This window comes from Jaculus jaculus, chromosome 7 (assembly GCF_020740685.1).
Source record: "Jaculus jaculus isolate mJacJac1 chromosome 7, mJacJac1.mat.Y.cur, whole genome shotgun sequence".
Taxonomy (NCBI): Eukaryota; Metazoa; Chordata; class Mammalia; order Rodentia; family Dipodidae; genus Jaculus; species Jaculus jaculus.
The window spans coordinates 111,955,183-111,976,278 of NC_059108.1; the positions used below are offsets into that span (position 1 = coordinate 111,955,183).

General features: G+C 36.3%; 1 protein-coding gene and 1 non-coding gene across 2 annotated transcripts in view; one reads left to right on the forward strand and one right to left on the reverse strand.

The window, feature by feature from the left end:
* Exoc5 (exocyst complex component 5) overlaps positions 1–21,096 on the reverse strand; it is a 64,751-nt gene that overhangs the window by 26,569 nt on the left and 17,086 nt on the right. Inside the window, exons 4-12 of the mRNA XM_045154285.1 lie at positions 19,184–19,378; positions 13,362–13,426; positions 10,709–10,737; positions 8,972–9,081; positions 7,592–7,636; positions 7,343–7,483; positions 5,460–5,542; positions 4,302–4,511; positions 2,560–2,707 (exon numbers count right to left, since the gene is read on the reverse strand). Coding sequence (XP_045010220.1) covers positions 2,560–2,707; positions 4,302–4,511; positions 5,460–5,542; positions 7,343–7,483; positions 7,592–7,636; positions 8,972–9,081; positions 10,709–10,737; positions 13,362–13,426; positions 19,184–19,378 — 1,026 coding nt within the window. The remainder of the gene's footprint in view (positions 1–2,559; positions 2,708–4,301; positions 4,512–5,459; positions 5,543–7,342; positions 7,484–7,591; positions 7,637–8,971; positions 9,082–10,708; positions 10,738–13,361; positions 13,427–19,183; positions 19,379–21,096) is intronic.
* LOC123462454 lies at positions 19,744–19,850 on the forward strand. Its single transcript, XR_006638276.1, has one exon. It is a non-coding gene; the product is annotated as a U6 spliceosomal RNA (small nuclear RNA).

The following is a 21,096-nucleotide window of genomic DNA, read 5'->3' on the forward strand; positions in this document are numbered from 1 at the left end:
GTAATGCAGGTGCTCCAGCCATTGCAAGCACATTGCACTGTAAGCAAGTGCCTTGGGCACCACAAAGGCTCACAAACACACAACACTCACCACATTACACACACAAACACATAAGCTAAAAAAGAAAGCCACAAAAGAGACAAAGTCATTATATAATGATGGAATAATTTAGCAAAAGATAACAACTGAATATACACATACATTCAATATTACAACATTCAAATATACAATTCAAAAGGTATAAAACAAATCGTATCCTCCAATACAGTAATGATAAAGTCCGAGAGGGTCTTTACTCTCCAACTTTAAGCAAAGAACAGATTACTCAGACAGGAAATCAACCAAGAAGTAGCAGAGCTACACTGTACTGCAGACCAAATGAACCTAACAGATGACTATAGAACTTCCATCCTAAAGCTGCAGAATACATCTTATTTTCAATAGCATGTGGAATATTCTCTATTAAAGAACAAGTGGTAGGTCACAAAGCAAATCAAAACAAAAATTTAAAAGTTGAGAACCTTTTCTAAGTACAGCAAAAGAAAATTAGAAATTAACAATAAGAAATACTTTAGTAATCAAAACAGCATGGTACAGACAAAGAAAGACACATAATAGACCAATGACTTAGACTAGAAGTAAACTCGCCTATCTACAGTCAAATAATTGCCTGACAATGTTAATAACACAGATTAGAAGAACAGTTTACAATCAAAGGAGTTCAGTATGTGGATGTCCACAAGCAGAAGAATGTAACTAGAACCCTCTCATCGGATACACAAATCAGCTCAACTAAAGACTTGATATGTCCTAAAACTATGAAAGTGTTAAAAAGAGAGAGTGGGGATACTTGAAGACACTGGAATAGGACAGGGTTTCTTGAATGAGACCCCCAAAACACAGGAAACAAAAGTGAAAACAGCCAAATGAGATTGCCACTTCTGCAAAGCAAAAGAATGCACACAGCCAAAATAAAAGAAAATATTTGCAAATTATACATCTAATAATTAGAAGATTCAGAATATGTAAGGAGCTCAAGCATACAATGAAAACTGATCAACATCACCAATCACCAAGAAATGCCAATCAGTCCCCCAAAGTAACTGACTGCTGTTCCCACTAGGCATAAACCACAAGCAACCCCACAGGGAGTACCTGCAACTCCACGGAGGAGCATCCCTGATGAACACATAATGTATCCATACAAAGAATGTTGTTGATAATAATAATAAACATAAAAAAGAAATGCCAATGAAAAGCACATTGAGAGCCGGGCATGGTGGTGCACATCTTTAATCCCAGCACTCGGGAGGCAGAGGTAGGAGGAGCTCCTTGAGTTCGAGGTCACCCTAAGACTACATAGTGAATTCCAGGTCAGCCTGAGCTAGAGTGAAACCCTACCTCAAAAAAAAACAAACAAAAAAACCAAAAAACAAAAAAAAACCCAACACATTGAGTTATCACTTCTTTCCTATGATCAAAAAGATAACAGATGGGCTTAGTGGTTAAGACGCTTGCCTGCAAAGCCAAAGGACCCAGGTTTGATTCCCCAGGACCCACGTAAGCCAGGTACACAAGAGGCACACACATCTGGAGTTCGTCTGCAGTGGCTGGAGGCCCTGGCACACCCATTTTTTTTCTCTCTCTCTCCTCTCCTCCCCTCTTCTCTTCTCTTCTCTCCTCTCCTCTCCCTCTCTCTTTGCTTGAAAATAAAAATTAAATTAAAATAAAAAAGATAACAGGTAAGTGCTGGTGAGAATGTGGAGAAAGAGGAACTCTTGCATACTGTTCATGGGAATGTAAATGAGTACAGCCATTATGGAAAGCAGCATGAACATTTCTCACAAACTGAAAACAAAACATCTATGATCCAGCAACCCCACTACTAGGTATATAAACAAAGTAAGTGAAATCTGCATGTAGCAAGAGAGACCTGTATTCCCATATTTATTGCAACACTATTCACAACAGCCAAATATCAATTTTTGTTCACAAAACGATCAATAAAGAAAACATGCTATATGCACATACACATGCATGCACACACAAAAGAATAACACTGTTCAGCATGAAATGTCATTGTTTGCAACAATATGGATAGAACTGGAAGACATTATGTTAAATGAATGAATCCGGGAACAGAACAACAAATACTATATGATCTTCCCCAGAGAGAGGAAGGGATGGGGAAGAATGGTCAACAGGCACCATTTCACACTTAAGGAAAATACTTTCTAGTGCTCTAACATGCTAACATGGTGGCTCCAGATTATAATGTACTATACATTTTTAAGAAGCTAAACAATGGACTTGAAATGTTTTCATCATAAAGTGTTTGAGAAGGTATGCAGGCTTGTCCTGATTTGAATATTAAGCAGTGTACATTTCTATCAAAACATCACATACATCCATAAATATATGCAATTTACTAAAACTATCAATTAACAAAATAATTCTTTAAAAAAATAATCCCAACTATAAACTATTTCTATATTTATATAAATATGGTAAAAAAAATACACAACTATATAGAAAAAATATCTATACAAACATTCTTACCCTATGGCATCTTTCAAAAGCTTGTTTAGTTTCTTGTAAAAGATTAACCACCACTTCTTGGGACAGGAAAGTTTCCCCATGTGTATCAATACTTGGCCCCAATGGTAAGTTGGTCCGTTGTCTAATTCTCTCTTTCAAATCTTGAATACTAGTACATCATATAGACAAGAAAGAAAAAAAGTTTACTACCTTTAGATTTTAACGTCAAATACTCTCAACCATATAGTTATCAACAAAAAATAAAATACAAATCACAAAAAAATGCACCAACAATCAAAAGATCTAAGTTCTTTTTAATATATTCTTTTTATATTTTATTTATTTATTTATGAGGGAGTGTGGTGGTTTGAATAGATGGCCCCCAATATGTTCAGTTTTCTACAGTTTGTAGTTTGCATTCTGCAGCCACCTGGCTGGAGGCATTCTTACTAGGTGGATCTTAAGGTGTAGTGGGGGGTTTCAGACTTCAATCTAAAGATATGCAAAGTGAGCCTAGCTGGAGTTCCTAAAGTGTGGCTTCTGGCTTTTTGGTTTGTGCTTCTCTCTCTCTGCTTAGTCCTGTGAAGACAGGCCAGTTTCTTCTACCATTATGGAACTTCCCCTGGATCTGTAAGCTTCAATAAATATCCTTTCCTTCATAACTGTGTGTGGTCTGAAAGTTCATTTCAGTGAACCTGAAGCTGTCTGCTACAGAGAGGAAGAGGCAGATGGAGACTGGGTGCACCAGGGCCTCTAGCCACTGTAAACGAAACCCAGATGTTTGCACCACTGTGTGCATCTATCTGGCTTACGTGAGTACTGGGGAATCAAACCTGGTAGTCATTAGGCTTTGCCAGCAAGTACCTTAACCGCTAAGCCATTTCTTCAGCCCAAGAGATCTAAGTTCTAATTCAAATAACTAGTTTTGTGAAAACTTTCATCTGAAAAAAGAGTAAATCTAGAGTTAGGATTTTAAAATACTTTTTAGCTACAGTTGAATTCCAACTTAGGAAGTAAGGTATTCTAAATAGCATTATTAAGTTATAGATTACTAAATAGCCTTGCCTAAAAATAAAATTTCCTAGGGTCAGTAGGCAAGAGTGCTTTTGATCTCTGTGTTAAAAGCTGAGCAAGGGCTGGAGAGATGGCTTAGCGGTTAAGTGCTTGCCTGTGAATCACAGCCTAAGGACCCCGGTTCGAGGATCGATTCCCCAGGTCCCACGTTAGCCAGATGCACAAGGGGGCGCACGCGTCTGGAGTTCATTTGCAGTGGCTGGAGGCCCTGGTACGCCCATTCTCTCTCTCTCCCTCTATCTGCCTTTCTCTCTGTGTCTGTCGCTCTCAAATAAATAAATAAATAATTTTTTGAAAAAAAAGCTGAGCGAGGCCACATATGCCTGTAAGCTCACTGCAGAACGTAGACATAGGAGGATGGTTGGGTGCTCACAATTCAGGCATTCTGACTCTCCAGGCTCAGTGAAAGACTGTCTCAAAAAAATAAGCAACAAAGGAGGACTTCTAACATTCTCCTCTGACCTCTACAGGCATCTATACAGAAAAAAAAAAAAACCTACTACACACCCTCCCTCCCACACACAAAATTATCTTCAAAATTGTAGAGATTTTTAATCACTTGAACATACTACACATTTCATCAATCTATTAAATATAATTTAGCTTTTCTTAGTGAATGAGGACCACATGGGACATTTATGATGTATGGTATCTTTATGATAGACTATTTTTGCTACTAGAATACTTACCCTCCTGTGCCAATGGATCTCTTTTGATGGTTTTTTGAATCATAATAGCGCTGTAGGATCATAGCACTTCTGCTTTTCAAATACCCAATCTCCACCTCAATATAGTTCTCCAAATAGGAAATGAAAATGGATTTGATAAGTTTAGACAGGAAGGTCTGTTTATCAGTACCTAAGTTAAATTCCATCAACTTGCTGGAAAGATGGGTAGTTCTTGTCATGGAAAAGACGGAGAAAAAGATCAACTCATATTTTTTGGTATAATAACAGTATTAAAGAATACATATAGGTATAATGTGATTTTAATGATCTATATATTAAACCATCAATTTTTAAATGTTGGGCAAATACTTAGGATGCAGAGACTGGCTCTACAAAGCTATATATAAAATAGAAAGGAATATAACAAATGACATAATTTTGAAAGTTACTACAAATGACTAGGGGTGACTAAGGAAAGAAACTGCGACGATAAGCAGTCTAGAAATGGCAATGGTGGCAGAATGACCTCAAGAGTGCTCTAATGTCATTTGCCACAGTACATCTGGACAGTACTAAGAGGTTTACTCTCTGTGCACCTTTTAGTTCTTGTCTATCCTCTAGTTTTTACATCTCACTGTTGAAAATACTGAAGTTGCTATTACTGAGCTAAGAGAATGAAGTAGAGCACCAGTTAGAAAACGTGAAGGAAAAGGTACTCTGCATGATGCTTCTGTGTCATATCTCTTAGGGGTAAGGCTGCTGTTCACAAGAAAACTAGAACTAGACAAATTTACATATAACTTAAGGCTGAAATTGTTATTTGGTAAGTCATTTCCTCTTGTAATTTCTAAACTTTTAACTGCAGATAAGTACAATTACACTTATAAAAAAATAAAATTGTGACCTAGTTCACAAATAATATCAGAAACAAAATCCTTAAGTATTACTTTAAAAAGGTCCTATGGGTCTTACTTAAGATAAAAGCACAAGATTCAATTCCTCAAATTAATATAGTAAGAGTGCTGTTCTTGAACAATTCTAGTCTACACAGCCAGCAATTAATGCTAAAAAGGATATGGCTATCTGACAAAGTTACTGAATACATTCAAATATTCTACTTAAAAAATTAAAAACAAAAGACTAAGATCTATTATTATTTTCTAATAATTAAAAATATACCTTGTATATAGGTCATAGAGATTTTTGAGGTATTGCTCTGCATCTGATTTCCGACATTCTTCTAACTGATCTTTCACAAAACTCTAAAAAAAAAAAAAAAATCAACACTGTTAAATAAATAATAGTCTAACTTTTCAAGACAGATTTTTTTCTAAAATGAATGGAGCTTCAGAGTGCATTTATTTAAAAATCCAATAAAAATAATGTATAGAAATAGATGAATTCTGAATAAAAAATCAAGTTTTCAAATGTCACTACTTCTCATATTTATCTATGGAAGAACTATATCAGTTTTGAGACTATGCATTAAGAATTTAGTGGGCTGGAGAGATGGCTTAGCGGTTAAGCGCTTGCCTGTGAAGCCTAAGGACCCCGGTTCGAGGCTCGGTTCCCCAGGTCCCACGTTAGCCAGACGCACAAGGGGGCGCACGCGTCTGGAGTTTGTTTGCAGAGGCTGGAAGCCCTGGAGCGCCCATTCTCTCTCTCTCCCTCTATCTGTCTTTCTCTCTGTGTCTGTTGCTCTCAAATAAATACATTAAAAAAATATTTTAAAAAAAAAATTTAAAAAAAAAGAATTTAGAGGCTCTCTTCTTTTGAAATACCATTAGAATCAATTCCATGGGAAAGCAGTTCTAGCTGCAGTCTAGATAACTATAACAAGCACTCTATCAAATAAGATTCCTCAGTCAGTGAAGGTGAAAACTGCTTTATATAACCTTATTGCTAGAGAATTACAACATAGACTAGCATCTTTAAAGGCTTTCACAATCCAGAATTGTGTTTAAGTAATAAATACTTGTTGAATATTGCTTAATTCAGTGGTAAACATGGTTTATGAAAAGTAGTCTGAAATTATAGTGCTATGAAGGTAAAGATTCTCAGTTAATGACGTTTTTCCTTTTTCATGTTAGCTTCTTATCATTAAAACTTCTCTAGACCATACTTTCAATTCCTGTTCAATTTCACAAATGTCACCTTTGGTCTAAATGATGACTATTTTAAAAACTCTGTCAACATGAGGGCCCTACTATTACAATATAATATATCACTCCTATTACTGCTAGAATCAATTCCTAAAATATGCTTTGATAACACTTGGTTATCAGTACCTTTTCCTGAGTAAATAACAAACTACTTAAAAAATGATACTGGCATTCTTTTTCCCTTAAGTAAATGTATTACTTTTCCTAAGGTCATTATATAAGCAAACTACATTTAAATAAAAATTTGTAGATGAAATATCCACTATGAAAATCAATATAGAGGTTCTTCAAGAACTAAAAACAGAATTACCATATGATTCAGCTACACCACCTTTGGGTATATATCTGAAGGACTCTAAGTCAATGTACCACAGAAATCTTCACATTTATGTTTACTGCTGCACTATTCATAATAGCTAGGAAATATAACCCACCTACATGTTCATGAACAGATGACAACATACAACAATATGATACATACTCACAATGGAATTGTATGCATCCATAAAGAAAAATGAAATAATGATAACTGCAGGAAAATAGATGAAACTGGAAATCAGTATGATAAGCAATATGCTATCTGGCAAAGCAAATATCAATTTTCTATTACTTAAGAAACCTAGATTTAAAGGTGTGTGTGTGTTGTTCATGAAACTAGAAAGGAGATCATGAGAGGTGAGGCAAAGATCTAAAGGAGGTAGAAAGAAAAAGTAATGGAATACAAAGAGAGGACTATGTGAAGGAAAACAAAGTATAATGATGACACATACTTATGAAGATGCCATGGCGAAACCCACCACTTTGTATGCTAACCTAAAAAATAAAACAAAATCTTGTAGGAAATAATAAACACATATTGCCTTAAAAACTATTTACTTTTTAAACACTGTTTAAAGTTACCTGCAGTTTGATTTCAAATACATTCTGAATAAGTTTAGCCAGTACTGTTTCTGGATTACTAAAGATATCTCCAACTTGCTTGTTAACTCGTAGACAGAGTATTGCTGCATCTTCAAATATATCATTTCTCAAGTAGGCACCCTAAGAAGCACAAGCATTTTAGATTGTAAATACAAAATGTTTAATTGCTCAATGGTTTTAAAATACAAATTAATATAAAATTCAATATAAAGCACACTGTCACATTACCTCCTGGCACTGCTTTATATAAACATCGACACAATGGGAATAACCCTATAAAACAGAAGCACAATGTTATCATTGCTATGGCTTATTATAATAAGAAGCTCAACAAAAGTATTATATGGAATAAAACTATATCTCCTATCCCAGTGAATGATCAGTAGTTGTTGGCATTAAACAAACTTAACTGTAGAAAACCAGTACTTAACATAGGCATCTTCTTCCACTTTCCATGACATTAATCAGTCGGTTTATATTCTTGTTGCCCTTTAGACAAATGACAAAAGCTATGGTATTATGTTTTCTGCACTAATTTCTGTCTTATGATCATTTGGTCATCTCTTTAAACTCCAAAACACATAGAAAGATTTAAAAGTCTTGAGAAAGGTTTTACATATTAAAAGCATTTCCTTTCCTTGTAAGGATCTGGATAGAACTGTGTTTACCTGGCAGTCTGAAACTTATTTTTTCAAACAAATCCATTTCAATATAATGTGTTCATTAAGATATAACATAGCATATTAAGCTCAATATAATGATATTTGTGTATTAACAGATCTATACATTACAAACACGTAAAGTAAGTTATATGTGTACTACTGTTTCAAAATTCATTGTTAATCAGAAGTTATTAAAACAAGAAGTACAACAAACAACTTTTATTTCCTTAGTCTGACACAAATATGACAAATATGGCAAATAGACTGAAGGAAGAACTACTACTTTTTTTTAATATTTTTTGTTCATTTTTTATTTATTTATTTGAGATCAACAGACACAGAGACAAAGACAGATAGAGGCAGAGAGAGAGAATGGGCGCGCCAGGGCTTCCAGCCTCTGCAAACGAACTCCAGATGCCTGCGCCCCCTTGTGCATCTGGTTAACGTGGGACCTGGGGAACCGAGCCTTGAACCGGGGTCCTTAGGCTTCACAGGCAAGCGCTTAACCGCTAAGCCATCTCTCCAGCCCAAGAACTACTTCTTTAAAGAGTTCAATTGCAGAAATGCTCTTTAAATTCTCTCTCTAATTCATATTCCAGGAAAACATTTCTTTGTATCAACCATCTGAGATCTCCTAGATTTGTTTTACTAATCACATTGCATCTACTCTTTGATTCCTGCCTTCCACTAGATCTTTATGGTCAGATTTACTTTCTTTTTCCCTATTTCATAACATTCTTGACTGAAAAAAATACATTAAAAAGCAAGGAGATTGGAAATATGACTTGAAGCACTACTTACAGGAATACATGTAAATATACATTCCTAATTATTTAAGACAATGAAAGTTCTCTGTGATATACAGGGGAAAGTCAGACTATAGCACAAAGAAAGGAAGATCTCTACAACCTTGAAGACTGGTCTCACTTAACATTTTAACATTTACCTTAAAATGAAGTAAAACTGCTGCTACTTCCCTCATTCGAGAGATTTCACCTCTTCTTTGAGCACTGGTAAACTCCTGAATCAGCTGGCATTCCAAATCATGATATTTGCCTAAAAACAGAAAGCCATCCAACTATATTGAAGCATTCTAAGTATTCAAGTTATGTACAAGCATCTAAATCACTTACAAACATAGTGAGTATGGATCTGCTTTCTTTTGGAAGAACTATAAAAACATCATGAAATTACAGACAGCAGATCTAGCCCCTTATAATATGTAGAGGTACACAGATCTATTTTTTTTTTTTCTTCTTTTCAAGGTAGGGTCTCACTCTAGCCTAGGCTGACTTGGAATTTACTATGCAGTCTTGTCGGGGTGGCCTTGAACTCATGGCAATCCTCCTACATTTGCCTCTCAAGTGCTGGGATTCAAGGTGTGTTTCACCATACCCGGCAGATGTATGTTTCAAAACAAAAAAACTTCCAAATTGGAAAAACACCTGAGAGCCCCAGAGCATTTATAATTATCACATAATTACCTATCATTACTTAAATCAAAAGCTGACCATATTTTTCAAAATGAGAAAAATAGAAAACCTTCCATATGCCAGTTCTAAAGCAAAAGACAAAACAAAACAAAAACAACAATTAATAAATTAAAAAAAAAAAAACACCTTAAATCTTAAACCTAAACCTATGGATGGAACTCTCTTATAAGAGAGTTCAATACCTTTAGCATGAATACTAGCAAAACAGTATGTAGTCCTTGATGTACTACTGGACTCACAAGGCAATTATGGTTTTCAATGAATACTTGAACCCTGAACAGATTTATAATGAACAACAGTATTCCCTGCAAATTCAACTATCTCTGCCATTCTTATTTTAAGACTTTTAGAAAACACAGGTATGGTTCAATGATTTTCTGCAAAATGGCCTTGTAAACTGTGACCCACGCTACTATGGATGAAACCTGGAAACAGCACATTTCTGAAACACAGAATAGCCTAGCTTAAATACAACCCAATAATGGACAAGAACCAAAGCAATCATGTAAGTTACCAAGATGCTCGTGTCTTTGCGTTACAAAAGACCTTTATTCAGAGATATGTATATGAATACTATCTCTAAAAATATACTAATATATATGTATTAGTATATTAGTGTGTGTATGTATGTATGTATTTGTGTGTATGTATGTGTGTGTGTGTGTGTGTGTATATATATATATATACACACACACACACACACACATACATATATACACATACACATACATACATATATTTAAAATAACAAGTCAAGCAAGGTGTGGTGGCACACGCCTTTAATCCCAACACTTGGGAAACAGTGAGAGGAGGATCATCATGAGTTGGAGGGCACTCTGAGACTACATAGTGAATTCCAGGTCAGCCTAGGCTAGAGCAACACCCTACCTAGAAAAAACAAAATAAATAAATAAATAAAAGAAGATACCTGGCTCCCAATTATCTTAAAATCAGGATATGCATAAGTGTGGAAATGTATACACACATGTGACATATGTCATGCCTGTACACTGGAAGAATACATCATGAAAGCTTATGGGGGCTGTTTCCAGGGAGGAGAAATCAAACTTCTGGATGGCATGAGCAGATGACATTGTTCTCACTTTTTCACCTTTTGCTATTTGTTTGTTCTTTTACACTAGTAGGGTTTGCTCTTAACTTAAGAAAAATGCTAAGTAGACTCCACTTACTTGCAATTTTTGACTTTACTTCTGAAAACCTAAAAGATAAAAAACAAAATAATGATGAAGTCCATTAGTTGTGATAAACATACCATAGTAATATAAGATATTTCAAAAGAGGAAAGCAGATATGAGATATATGAGAACACTATTATCTTTATAACTTCTCTGTAAACATACAACTGTTATAAAACTTTTTGAATTATTATAAAACATAAAAACCACAGAAAGAGTACTGACAAGAGCATGTCAGGTGACAAAACTGAATTTAGGCAATTCATATGGATTAGTTGGTTCTCATTTACGAAATTCATAGTGAATAATCAATTTCTTTATTAAAAAAGGAAGTGGCCGGGTGTGGTGGCGCACGCATTTAATTCCAGCACTCGGGAGGCAGAGTTAGGAGAATCGCCATGAGTTCAAGGCCACCCTGACACTACAGAGTTAATTCCAGGTCAGCCTGGACCAGAGTGAGACCCTACCTCGAAAAACCAAACAAAAAGGAAGTGATGTGCACGAGGCACTAACAACTCAGCCAGTCCCAAAACTAGCTTGTCGCCCTTACTTAAATTCACCAACAATGTACCTAGAACAACCATTCTATATTTTTACAAATGAAAACTAAAATAATATACACTAAAATCTTTTCAAATACCAAACATCAAGGGAAAATATATGGCATAGAAAATTGATATTGAGAGATCATACGCAATCAGTCATTTGAAGAATGAGACTGGCTAGAAAAAGATGCTAAAGGCAGCTGAGGAAGGAAATACAAATTCAGAGGGCTATATAAAAGTGATATAGCAAAGTCATGGCAGATGATGGAGCAGATATAAGGCTATACTGATGTGTGGGAAAAAATAGATCTAACTAGTATATATATTCAAATCTTAGGCTTGGCAGAAAGGCTGGAGTTATAGCTCAGTAGTAGGCAGCTTGCCTAGCATATGTGAGAGATTCTAGGTTCACTCCTCTGCATAACAGAAAACACACACAAATGCGAATAAAACTCTCAGAAAGTTGTAAACTTGTGGAATGGACAAGAGGAATACATGCAGGTGTGGTCTAGAGTGGAAAAACAAAATGAAAGGTGGGATGGGGGCTATAGCCCCACTATTAGCATGCACCTATTTTTGAACTAGACATATTATTCATAAACAAATGGTCTAAAACCAAAATGAGATAAAAGAGGTATGAGACATTGAATGACTTTAAAATTATTACTTCTAGGGCTGGAGAGATGGCTTAGTGGTTAAGGCACATGCCTGTGAAGCCTAAGCACCAAGGTTCGATTCTCCAGGTCCCACGTAAGCCAGACGCACATAGTGGCACTTGCATCTGGAGTTCGTTTGCAGTGGCTAAAGGCCCTGGTGTGCCCATTCTCTCCCTCTCTCTCTCTCTCTCATTCTCCCCCTCTCTCTGCCTCTAATAAATAGATGAAAATAAAATTTAAAAAAAATAAATAAAAAATAAAATTATTGCTTCTAATCTTTTATGATGGTACAGGATTGAAAAATAAGTATTTTTAGAGAAGGGAGATAACTATGTTTGGAGATAATGCTCAAGTTTTAAGTATAGCAATATATTCATATTCTATCTGTACCTGAAGATCTTCAAGTATTAACAGAAGAATAACAGACATTGTCCGTCATGTAGAAAGTCATATTTCTTTCAGATATCCATATGCAAGAACTACTTCTACCAAGATTTTATTAAGGTATATAGCAGTCCATGGACTAGAAGAACCAGGAAAGGGTTGGAGTAATGCTTAGCATTTAAGGCACTTGTCTACAAAGCCTAAGGACTCAGGTTCTATTCCCCAGTACTCACATAAGCCAGATGCACAAGGTGGCGCATGCATCTGGAGTTCATTTGCAGTTGCTAAAAGCCCTGGCATGCCCATTTTCTCTCAAATAAATGAATAAATAGTTTTTTAAAAGAATCAGGAAAAAACTGTCCTTGATGGATAGTTTATTTTAGGCTGGCGCCTAATAAGCAACAGAGTTCTTAACCTAAGTTCTCCAGGGTTCTATGGATTCAATAGCTAGTATAGAACTCCATTAAAAACTGTGTTTTTCTTAATTTTTTGAAGAAACTTTATGGCTTTCATCAGCTTTTGAACAGCAATCAAAACCTAACCCTTATCTAGAAATACAAAACAGCAGTTTAGTAGACCTATGCTTAAACTCTGTCTTTACCACCTTAATTCTTAAAGTCTGAAATTCAAAATTATACTTCAACTGATAAAAAACCAAAAATCTCCATTAAATTTTTTCAGAAGATAAACGAGGTATATCATTAAATTTAGACATTAAGCTGGGGGCAGTGGCTCACTCCTTTAATCCCAGCAACTGGGAGGCAGAGGAGGATCTTGGGAGGTAAGAAGATCATGAGTTCTAGGCCACCCTGAGCCTATATGGTAAATTCTAGGTCAGCTTGGGCAAGAGCGAGATCTACCTCGAAAAACCAAAACAAATAAATAAATTTAGATATTGAGTAGTCCATATTTTTTAAAGAAAGTATTCAATCTCATACAAAGACAGGGCTCAGTAAATTTTTGTTGTTTAATGAGCAAAGAAAAATTACACAGGAAAAAAATCAAGTTTAGTCCATAAATTATACCATATTTACAAATTAGCTCTTTGAGACATAAACTTGCCTATCAAAAGGTAACTCCTGGGCAATTAGGTGCAACTTCTGAATGATGTCTGCTGCCTCCTTTATCTATTAAGAAAATACAAGCAATAATTAAGTAGAACTCATACATGGCAACAATTAATAGTAGAGCTGAAAATAGTAATATTTTTCAATATAGCCATGCCCTTCCCTGAATTTTTTTCTTTAAAAACCCAACAATAGCAAGAAAACCTCTTGGGCAACATGAACACAAGTGAGATACCACCATAATAAGCCAAACTGCAAACATTTATCTTTCTGGTACTGAGATTTTGTAATTTCTTGGTATATAATTCCTTTGTCACTGAAACTTACAATTCAGCTTTGCTCTGAAGTAACAAAAATCTGTGCTTGTCAAAAGCAAAGTGTAATTTCTAAGGTCATGAAGTTCAGCACAATGAAAATGAGTTAATAATTTAGAACAGACTTCTGCATGGTATATGCCCACTTTAAATTAAATGAATAAGCAACAATTAATATTTGCTCCAAAAGACAAAGTTTAATACTACAAAATCTGAAAGAAATATAGTACAGAAATATTCATACATTTTTTAAGTAGTTGAACAAAGGACCTTGGGAAAGATGTCTATAATTTTTTCAACATAGACATTTGTGCTTACTGACAGAACAGTGTAGAAAAATCATTCTCTCCTTTAAGTTTCAAATTAGCACCTACTTTGTTTAGGCACAATTTTAATAAATGACTTTATGATGATTTATTTTGTTACAAAAAAAAATTACAGCCGGGCATGGTGGCACACGCCCTTAAATCCCAGCACTTGGGAGGCAGAAGTAGAAGGATCGCCTTGAGTTCAAGGCCACCCTGAGACTACATAGCAAATTGTACGTCAGCCTGGGCCAGAGTGAGACCCTACCTAGAAAAACAAAACAAAAACAAAAACAAAATCAATGAACAAAAAATTATAAACAGGAAGGAAAGACTAAGAACATCACTAAAGATTTTTCCAACACTCCTGTGAGCCCTAGCTAACTTCTATGGGTAACAGCAGGGCCTGCTCCTTCTTAGTCCACAATTGCGAATAACAGCATTCCTGCTTCAGTCAACACTTCTTTGGGACTCAGCAAGTCACTCATTTTCAGCTGCCACATGCTCCCTCTGCCCTGCTGCAGGTGCTATTTAGTCATACTAGCAGAGCCATCATTTTCCCTTGTCAATATGCACTTCAGAAGGAATACAAACAATATACAGCTAGCTGTTTCCATCAGGAATTTGTTTTCATTCTTTTAAAGGCGGTGTACTGTGTGCAAACTTGGTTAAATGTATAAGTAATACAGCAGTAATTAATGCTTGTTTTAATCGACTCCCCACAGCTAGTCATTTTGTAAAACTCATATAAAGCAACAGAACCTTAATATATACAATATATAATAGCTCCTGAAAATATACAGTAATAGATACAAAAAAATGTCAAAATCATAATGCAACAAATTGCTTGCATTTGCTACTGATATTGGGAGGGAGGAGTTAGGACACTACCCAGTCAATTTTAAAGAGAACAAGAGTCATCAGGCCTCATCTATATAAAGAACAGTAGGTTACTGCTCTACTATTTAATTAGTGTGTGTGTGTGTCATGCGTGTGCAGCAGGACCTCTTTCCACTGGCGAAAACCTTAAGATATTTGAAGCAGTTTTTATGGCTGTCTCATGTATATGGCCTGGGAACTGAACCAGGGCCAGCAGGTTTTGCAAGCAAGCTTTAATTGCTGAGTCATCTTCCCAACCCTAGTAAGCTGCTATTCTAAGGAGAAGATGTAGCCTAGTGTTTATGAAGTGCTGGGTTCAGTCCCAATCACTGCATGAAAGCAGGTGCAGTGGTATACGCTTATACCCTCAGTACTCAGGAAGAGGAGACAGGAAGATCAGAAGTTCAAGGCCATTCTCAATTACATAGCAAGTTTAAGACCAGATTGAGTTAAATGAAACCTTGTCTCAAAGAGAGAGGACAGGGCAAAGGTGTAAGGAATGGAGGGGAGAGGGAAAAAATGCATTTGTACAGAAGTGAACATAAAGTGTTGCATTTTTTCCAAGTAAGAGCATGAAAAGATCCTGAAATGACCACAAATTTTATGTAATATATGCAGTAAGTAAAATATTTTAAAACAAGAGGCTGTGAAGATGGCTTAAAGGATAAAAGCACTTTTGCAAACTATTTCCGAACCCAGCACCCATATGAAAAACTAGACACTGTGGTAGGCAAAGTAATCACAGCTGAGCCTGCTGGAAGACAGCAGTCTTCTGGAAGTTGGGGAGGGCCAGCTGACCTTGGGAAAGCGTAAGTGAACATGTGACCTTGCCTCAAAAGAAGGTGGAAGATGAGCAGGACACATGAGTTTTCCTATGATCTCCACATACATACCGTGGCTAACATGCTTGCACTCACACACATGCATACACATACAACACACACGCTAAAACAAAAAATAAGTGTGTTTGGCTTTTATTTATTTATTTTGGTTTTTTGAGGTAGGGTCTTGATCTAGCCTAGGCTGACCTAGAATTCATTAGGTAGTCTCAGGCTGGCCAGGACTCATAGCCATCCTCCTACCTTCACTTCCTGAGTGCTGGGATTAAAGGTGTGTGCCCCACACCAAGCTGTGTCTGGCATTTTATCCAACTAACTCCTTCTACAATCACATCTCCTTAGCTATGCGGGTGATTTTCCTTTTCTTTCTATCTGAAAGTGACTGGCACAGAATCCAGAAAATGAAATAGCTAGAAGTAACCTGACATTTGGCAAGCCAATATCATATGGTTAGATTTATAGCACCAGACCAAAAATTATGGCTCTTACTTAATTAGTAAACAAGTGACAAGGGGGAAAAAAAAAGCATAGGTTAAATAATAAAGAAGGAGCACAGGATATGAAAGGAAAAGGAACACAAAAAATGAAGCTAAGGAGAGGGGAAAAAAGAGAAATTAACTTAAATATTCTATTTCAGTTTATATTTGCTTCTCTAAAATTACATAATCAAATGAATAAACTAACAATATAAACATATTTTTTCTTCATTAAAACTTCACAGGACTGAAGGAATAGCTTAGGAGTTAAGGTACTAGCCTGAAAAGCCAAAAGGACCCAGGTTTGATTCTCTAGGAATCCCATAGCCAGATGTCCAAGGTGGCTCATGCTTCTGGAGTTCTTTTGCAGTGGGTAAAGGCCCTGGTGTACCCATTCTCTCTCTCTCCCCCTCCCTCCTTCTCTCTCAAATAAATAAGATTTTAAAAAAAAACCCTCCCAAACTAAGAGGTAACAGTAACATCACAAACTATGTGTCATTGAGAGTAATTTAAAAAGTTTAAAGGGAGGGCTGGAGAGATAGCTTAGCAGTTAAGGTGTTTGTCTGAAAAGCTATAAAGGACCTAGGTTCAATTCTCCAGGACTCCCATAAGCCTGGTGCACAAGGTAACACGTATCTGGAGTTCTTTACAGGCTGGAGGCCCTAACGCACCCATTCTCTCTGTTTACCTTTCACTCTCTCTCAAATAAATAAAATTAAATTTAAAAAAATTAATGGGGACTATAATCTTAAAAAGCTTTAAGTGGTAGACATACAAATAAATATCAATCAGGTTAAAAATAAAGACAGTCAATCTAAACATAGCTGTTTGTCAAGATTCTAAATGATGACCCTAAGCTACATTTAGATAAACAGGCTCACACTGGGGAAGCTCTCTGCACAGAGCACTAAGCCATCACAAAATCCAACAAGTATAATCCAAAGCAAGCTTAGGTATCAAACCTGAACAGTATTCAATTTTTTAACAGGTAAAACAGAATTTAAAAGTATTTCTATTTATTTGAGAGAGAAAAAAAGAGGGAGAGAGAGAGAGAAAATATGGGCTTACCAGGGCTTGCTGCTACTGAAACAAACTTTAGACACATGTGCTACTTTGTATATATGGCTTGAAATAGGTACTGGGAAATTGACCAGGGCTGTCAGTTTTGCAAACAAGCGCCTTTAACCTTTGAGCCGTCTCTCCAGGCCAGGAATTTTTAAAAGATGTTATAAAAGGAAACTTTCTCCGGTTGGTAAATGATGAGTATTAGTTAATGTTTAGAAAAAACATATTAAAGATTCCATAAAGTATCCTGAAACACAGTTCAGGTTTAAGCCTTGTATATATAATAATAATATAAATAAATATAAATAATATCAATAAAAATAAATATATATATAAACCATATAAATACACAGAAGATACTACTAATTTTTACAAATTTTTTTTTAGTGTGCAATATGCATATGTGTGTGCATGTGTGTGTTTGTGTGGGCACATGTGTGTGCAGGTGCTCATGCACATGCATACATGTGCTTGTGGAGGCCAGAGGTCAACAGCCAAGTGCATTCCTTTATTGCTCTCTTCTTAGAGTCTGTAGTCTTCTATCACTCTCCACCTTATTTTTTTTAAGACAGCATCTCTCTCTAAACCAAGAACTTACCAATTTGGCTAGGCTAGCTAGCTAACGAGTTCCAGGGACCAGCCTATCTCTGACTCCACAACTCTGGGATTAAAGGCATGCATGTTCACATTCAGCATTTTGACGTGAGTACTGTGAATCTAAACTCACACCACAAGGAAAGCACTTTATCCACTGAGCCATCTCCCAAGCAACCTTACAAATTATTATCAATGTTATTGAATGTTTTTGAGGTAGGGCCTTCTCTAGCCCAGGCTGACTTGGAACTCAGTTTACAGTCCCAGACTGGCCTCAAACTCCTGCCTCATGAGTTCTGAGATAACAGGTGTAAGTTACCATTTGAGGCAAGTTCTACTGTAGCTCAGACTGATCTGGAACTTACTTTGTAGCCCAGGATGGCCTTAAACTCTCAGCTATCCTGCTACCTCATCCTCTTAAGTGCTAGTTTATAGGCATGAGCCACCATGGCTAGCTGCTCTGTAACAAACCCTTAAAGCACCCCATTTTTCATGACGTTTATCTTATCAGTTTTATTTTATAATTCATGAAATTTATCCTTTAAAGTATTTTCTTTAGAAGGATTATCTATAGTTACATAACCATTTATCAATTATCTCTGAAATTATAAATTCCACTGGGCTTAGAGAGTTCTACTAACAAAAAGAATTATGCTGCTTAATTCAAAGCAAACTTCAATACCACCTAGCTTTTATCCTGTTATCTGATAGTCTACAGAATGAGTTTGGTACAATTCAGGAAAACCATTCAAAATAAGTGGCCAATACTTCACTGAGCATAAATGATTCATAAAAATGTCCATTTCTTTCATGTACTTTTATTTCCCCCACCAAAAAAATGCAACCTAAATTACCTTTTCTTGGGATTATAAAACAAGCACAACCATGTACCCCCGAAACAAGATTAAGTAATCATATTAAAGAAAGCATTAACAAACAATTCAGTGTTTAATTCTCCATGGTCTAAACTACTTTAATTCTTTAGGGGGGATTTTTATTCAAGTAATAAAAGAGTACGACATTTCAACTTATTTAATTTTGGTCAGATCACCCTATCACCATGTAGCTATTTAAAAATTGTAAATTTTATTAATACTGAAAGTCAAATAGGGTAAAGAAATACTATGAATACAGTTAGCATTAAACTGTGAAGCAAATCAATTATACTTCACTAGCAATATATAGGCAACTATACCAAATTACATTTCAGAACAGTAAAAATGTTCAATATATTAGCTCCTCGGTTACTTGAATTCTGATTATAGGAAGTCAGAATTCAAATAACTCATAGTTAGGACATTAATATCCAGGTTGTAATTTGCTTTGGTCCTCTGAAAGTGCTTACCTTTTCAGAATTTGTAAAAACATCAGATTTCAATTCTCCATCTAGAAACTCGTTAAAGTATTTCATCAATTTCTGAGCCTCCACTGCCCGTTGTCGAGGTGTGTTTACCCCCTCCAACTGGTCTCCAAGGTGACAGACTTTTGTTGCTACATAGCTAATATGCTCATCCAGTTCTTGGAAATGTTGGAAGGCAACCTAGGAAAAAATGTGCATAAGCATAAAATATAATCAGAGAACTAACTTTAAAAGTTAATACCCATCATAACCACTTGCCTATCATGCATGAGGCCAAGGATATAACCCCAGTACCAAAATAAATAAATAACCATTCTAACTACAGGAAATACAAACTATGCATGAGACCTACAAAACAACTCATACTCATTAGCATTGATGTGATCTATAAACCTTTATCCTAGTTGAAACTTTTACATTACAAACCACATTTACCACGCATACACTTACTCATTGACTAAGTAGTAAGGGTACTTACTCATCTTGTCTTAATAAAAACATTCAGCACCACAGGGCCCTACATAGTTGTTAAAGCTACCAAGTATGTGCTCACTTCAACAGCACATATACTAAAAATGGAATGATACAGTGAAGATTAGCACAGCCCCTGCGCAAGGATGACACACAAATTCATGAAGTGTTCCATATTTTAAAAAAAAAGCTACCAACTACATGGAGGGACCCATCTCCAGAAGAGCCTGCCCGAAGAGATTAGAAAACATGCCAGAAGGAAAGGCAATGACTGAAGCAGGAAGAAATACATTCATTTAAAATATATAAAAGCTATGCTAGGCAGGGCGTGGTGACACACGCCTTTAATCCCAGCACTTGGGAGGCAGAGGTAGGAGGATCGCCATGAGTGCAAGGTCACCCTGAGACTACACAGTGAATTCCAGGTCAGCCTGGGCTAGAGCGAGACACTACATTGGGGGGGGGGGGCGCGACACTGCTAAGTTATGTACATTTGACACATGCCTAAACCACCCAGCACCTGGGAAGCTGAGAGGAAGAAGAGTACATGCTACCTTTTAAGACCCTGTCTCAACAGCTCCCACCAAAAACAGGGACACCAATGTTTTATTTCATAAAACTGCAGCAATTAGTCTACTAAGGCAAAGGTCTATTGCTTTCCCTTTCTTTTGTCCTACCGAATTGTCATGATGGATGAAAATCATGTGTAATGAATTCCTCAGAATTACCAATAGTAGAATTATTGATAACTGAGCATGGTACTTTTGTTCTAATCTTACAGAAGCAAAAAGCTGCAAACACTTACTAAGGACTTGCTCTGTGTCAGATACTATTCAAGACACATCATTTATTTCATATTAAATATCATTATTAATTTCTTTGTTATTGACTTGCCCTAGCAACTCATTTGACAGATTAAAAACATAAGGGCCCAGCAGTTTTTCTAAAGTTTTATTCAATTAAAAATATTTCTTAGCCAGGCATGGTGGTACACGCCTTTAATCCCAGCACTTGGGAAGCAGAGGTAGGAGGATTGCTGTGAGTTCAAGGCCACCCTGAGACTAGAATAAATTCCAGGTCAGCCTGGGCTAGAGAGAGACCCTCCCTGAATAAAACAAATAAACAAAAAAATTTCCTGGGCTGGAGAGATAGCTCAGCAGCTAAAACATTTGCCTGTAAAGCCTAAAGATCCAGTTTGATTCCCCAGTATTCACATAAAGCCAGGTGCACAAAGTGGTACATGCATCCATCTGGTGTTTGTTTGCAGTGGCTGGAGGCCCTGGAGTGCCCATTCTCTCTTTCTATCTCTATATCTCTCCTTGCAAATAAATCAATAAAAACATTTCTGGCAGGCTGGAGAGATGGCTTAGCAGTTAAGGTGCTTGCCTGTGAAGCCTAAGGATCCAGATTCGAGTTTCCAGGTCCCA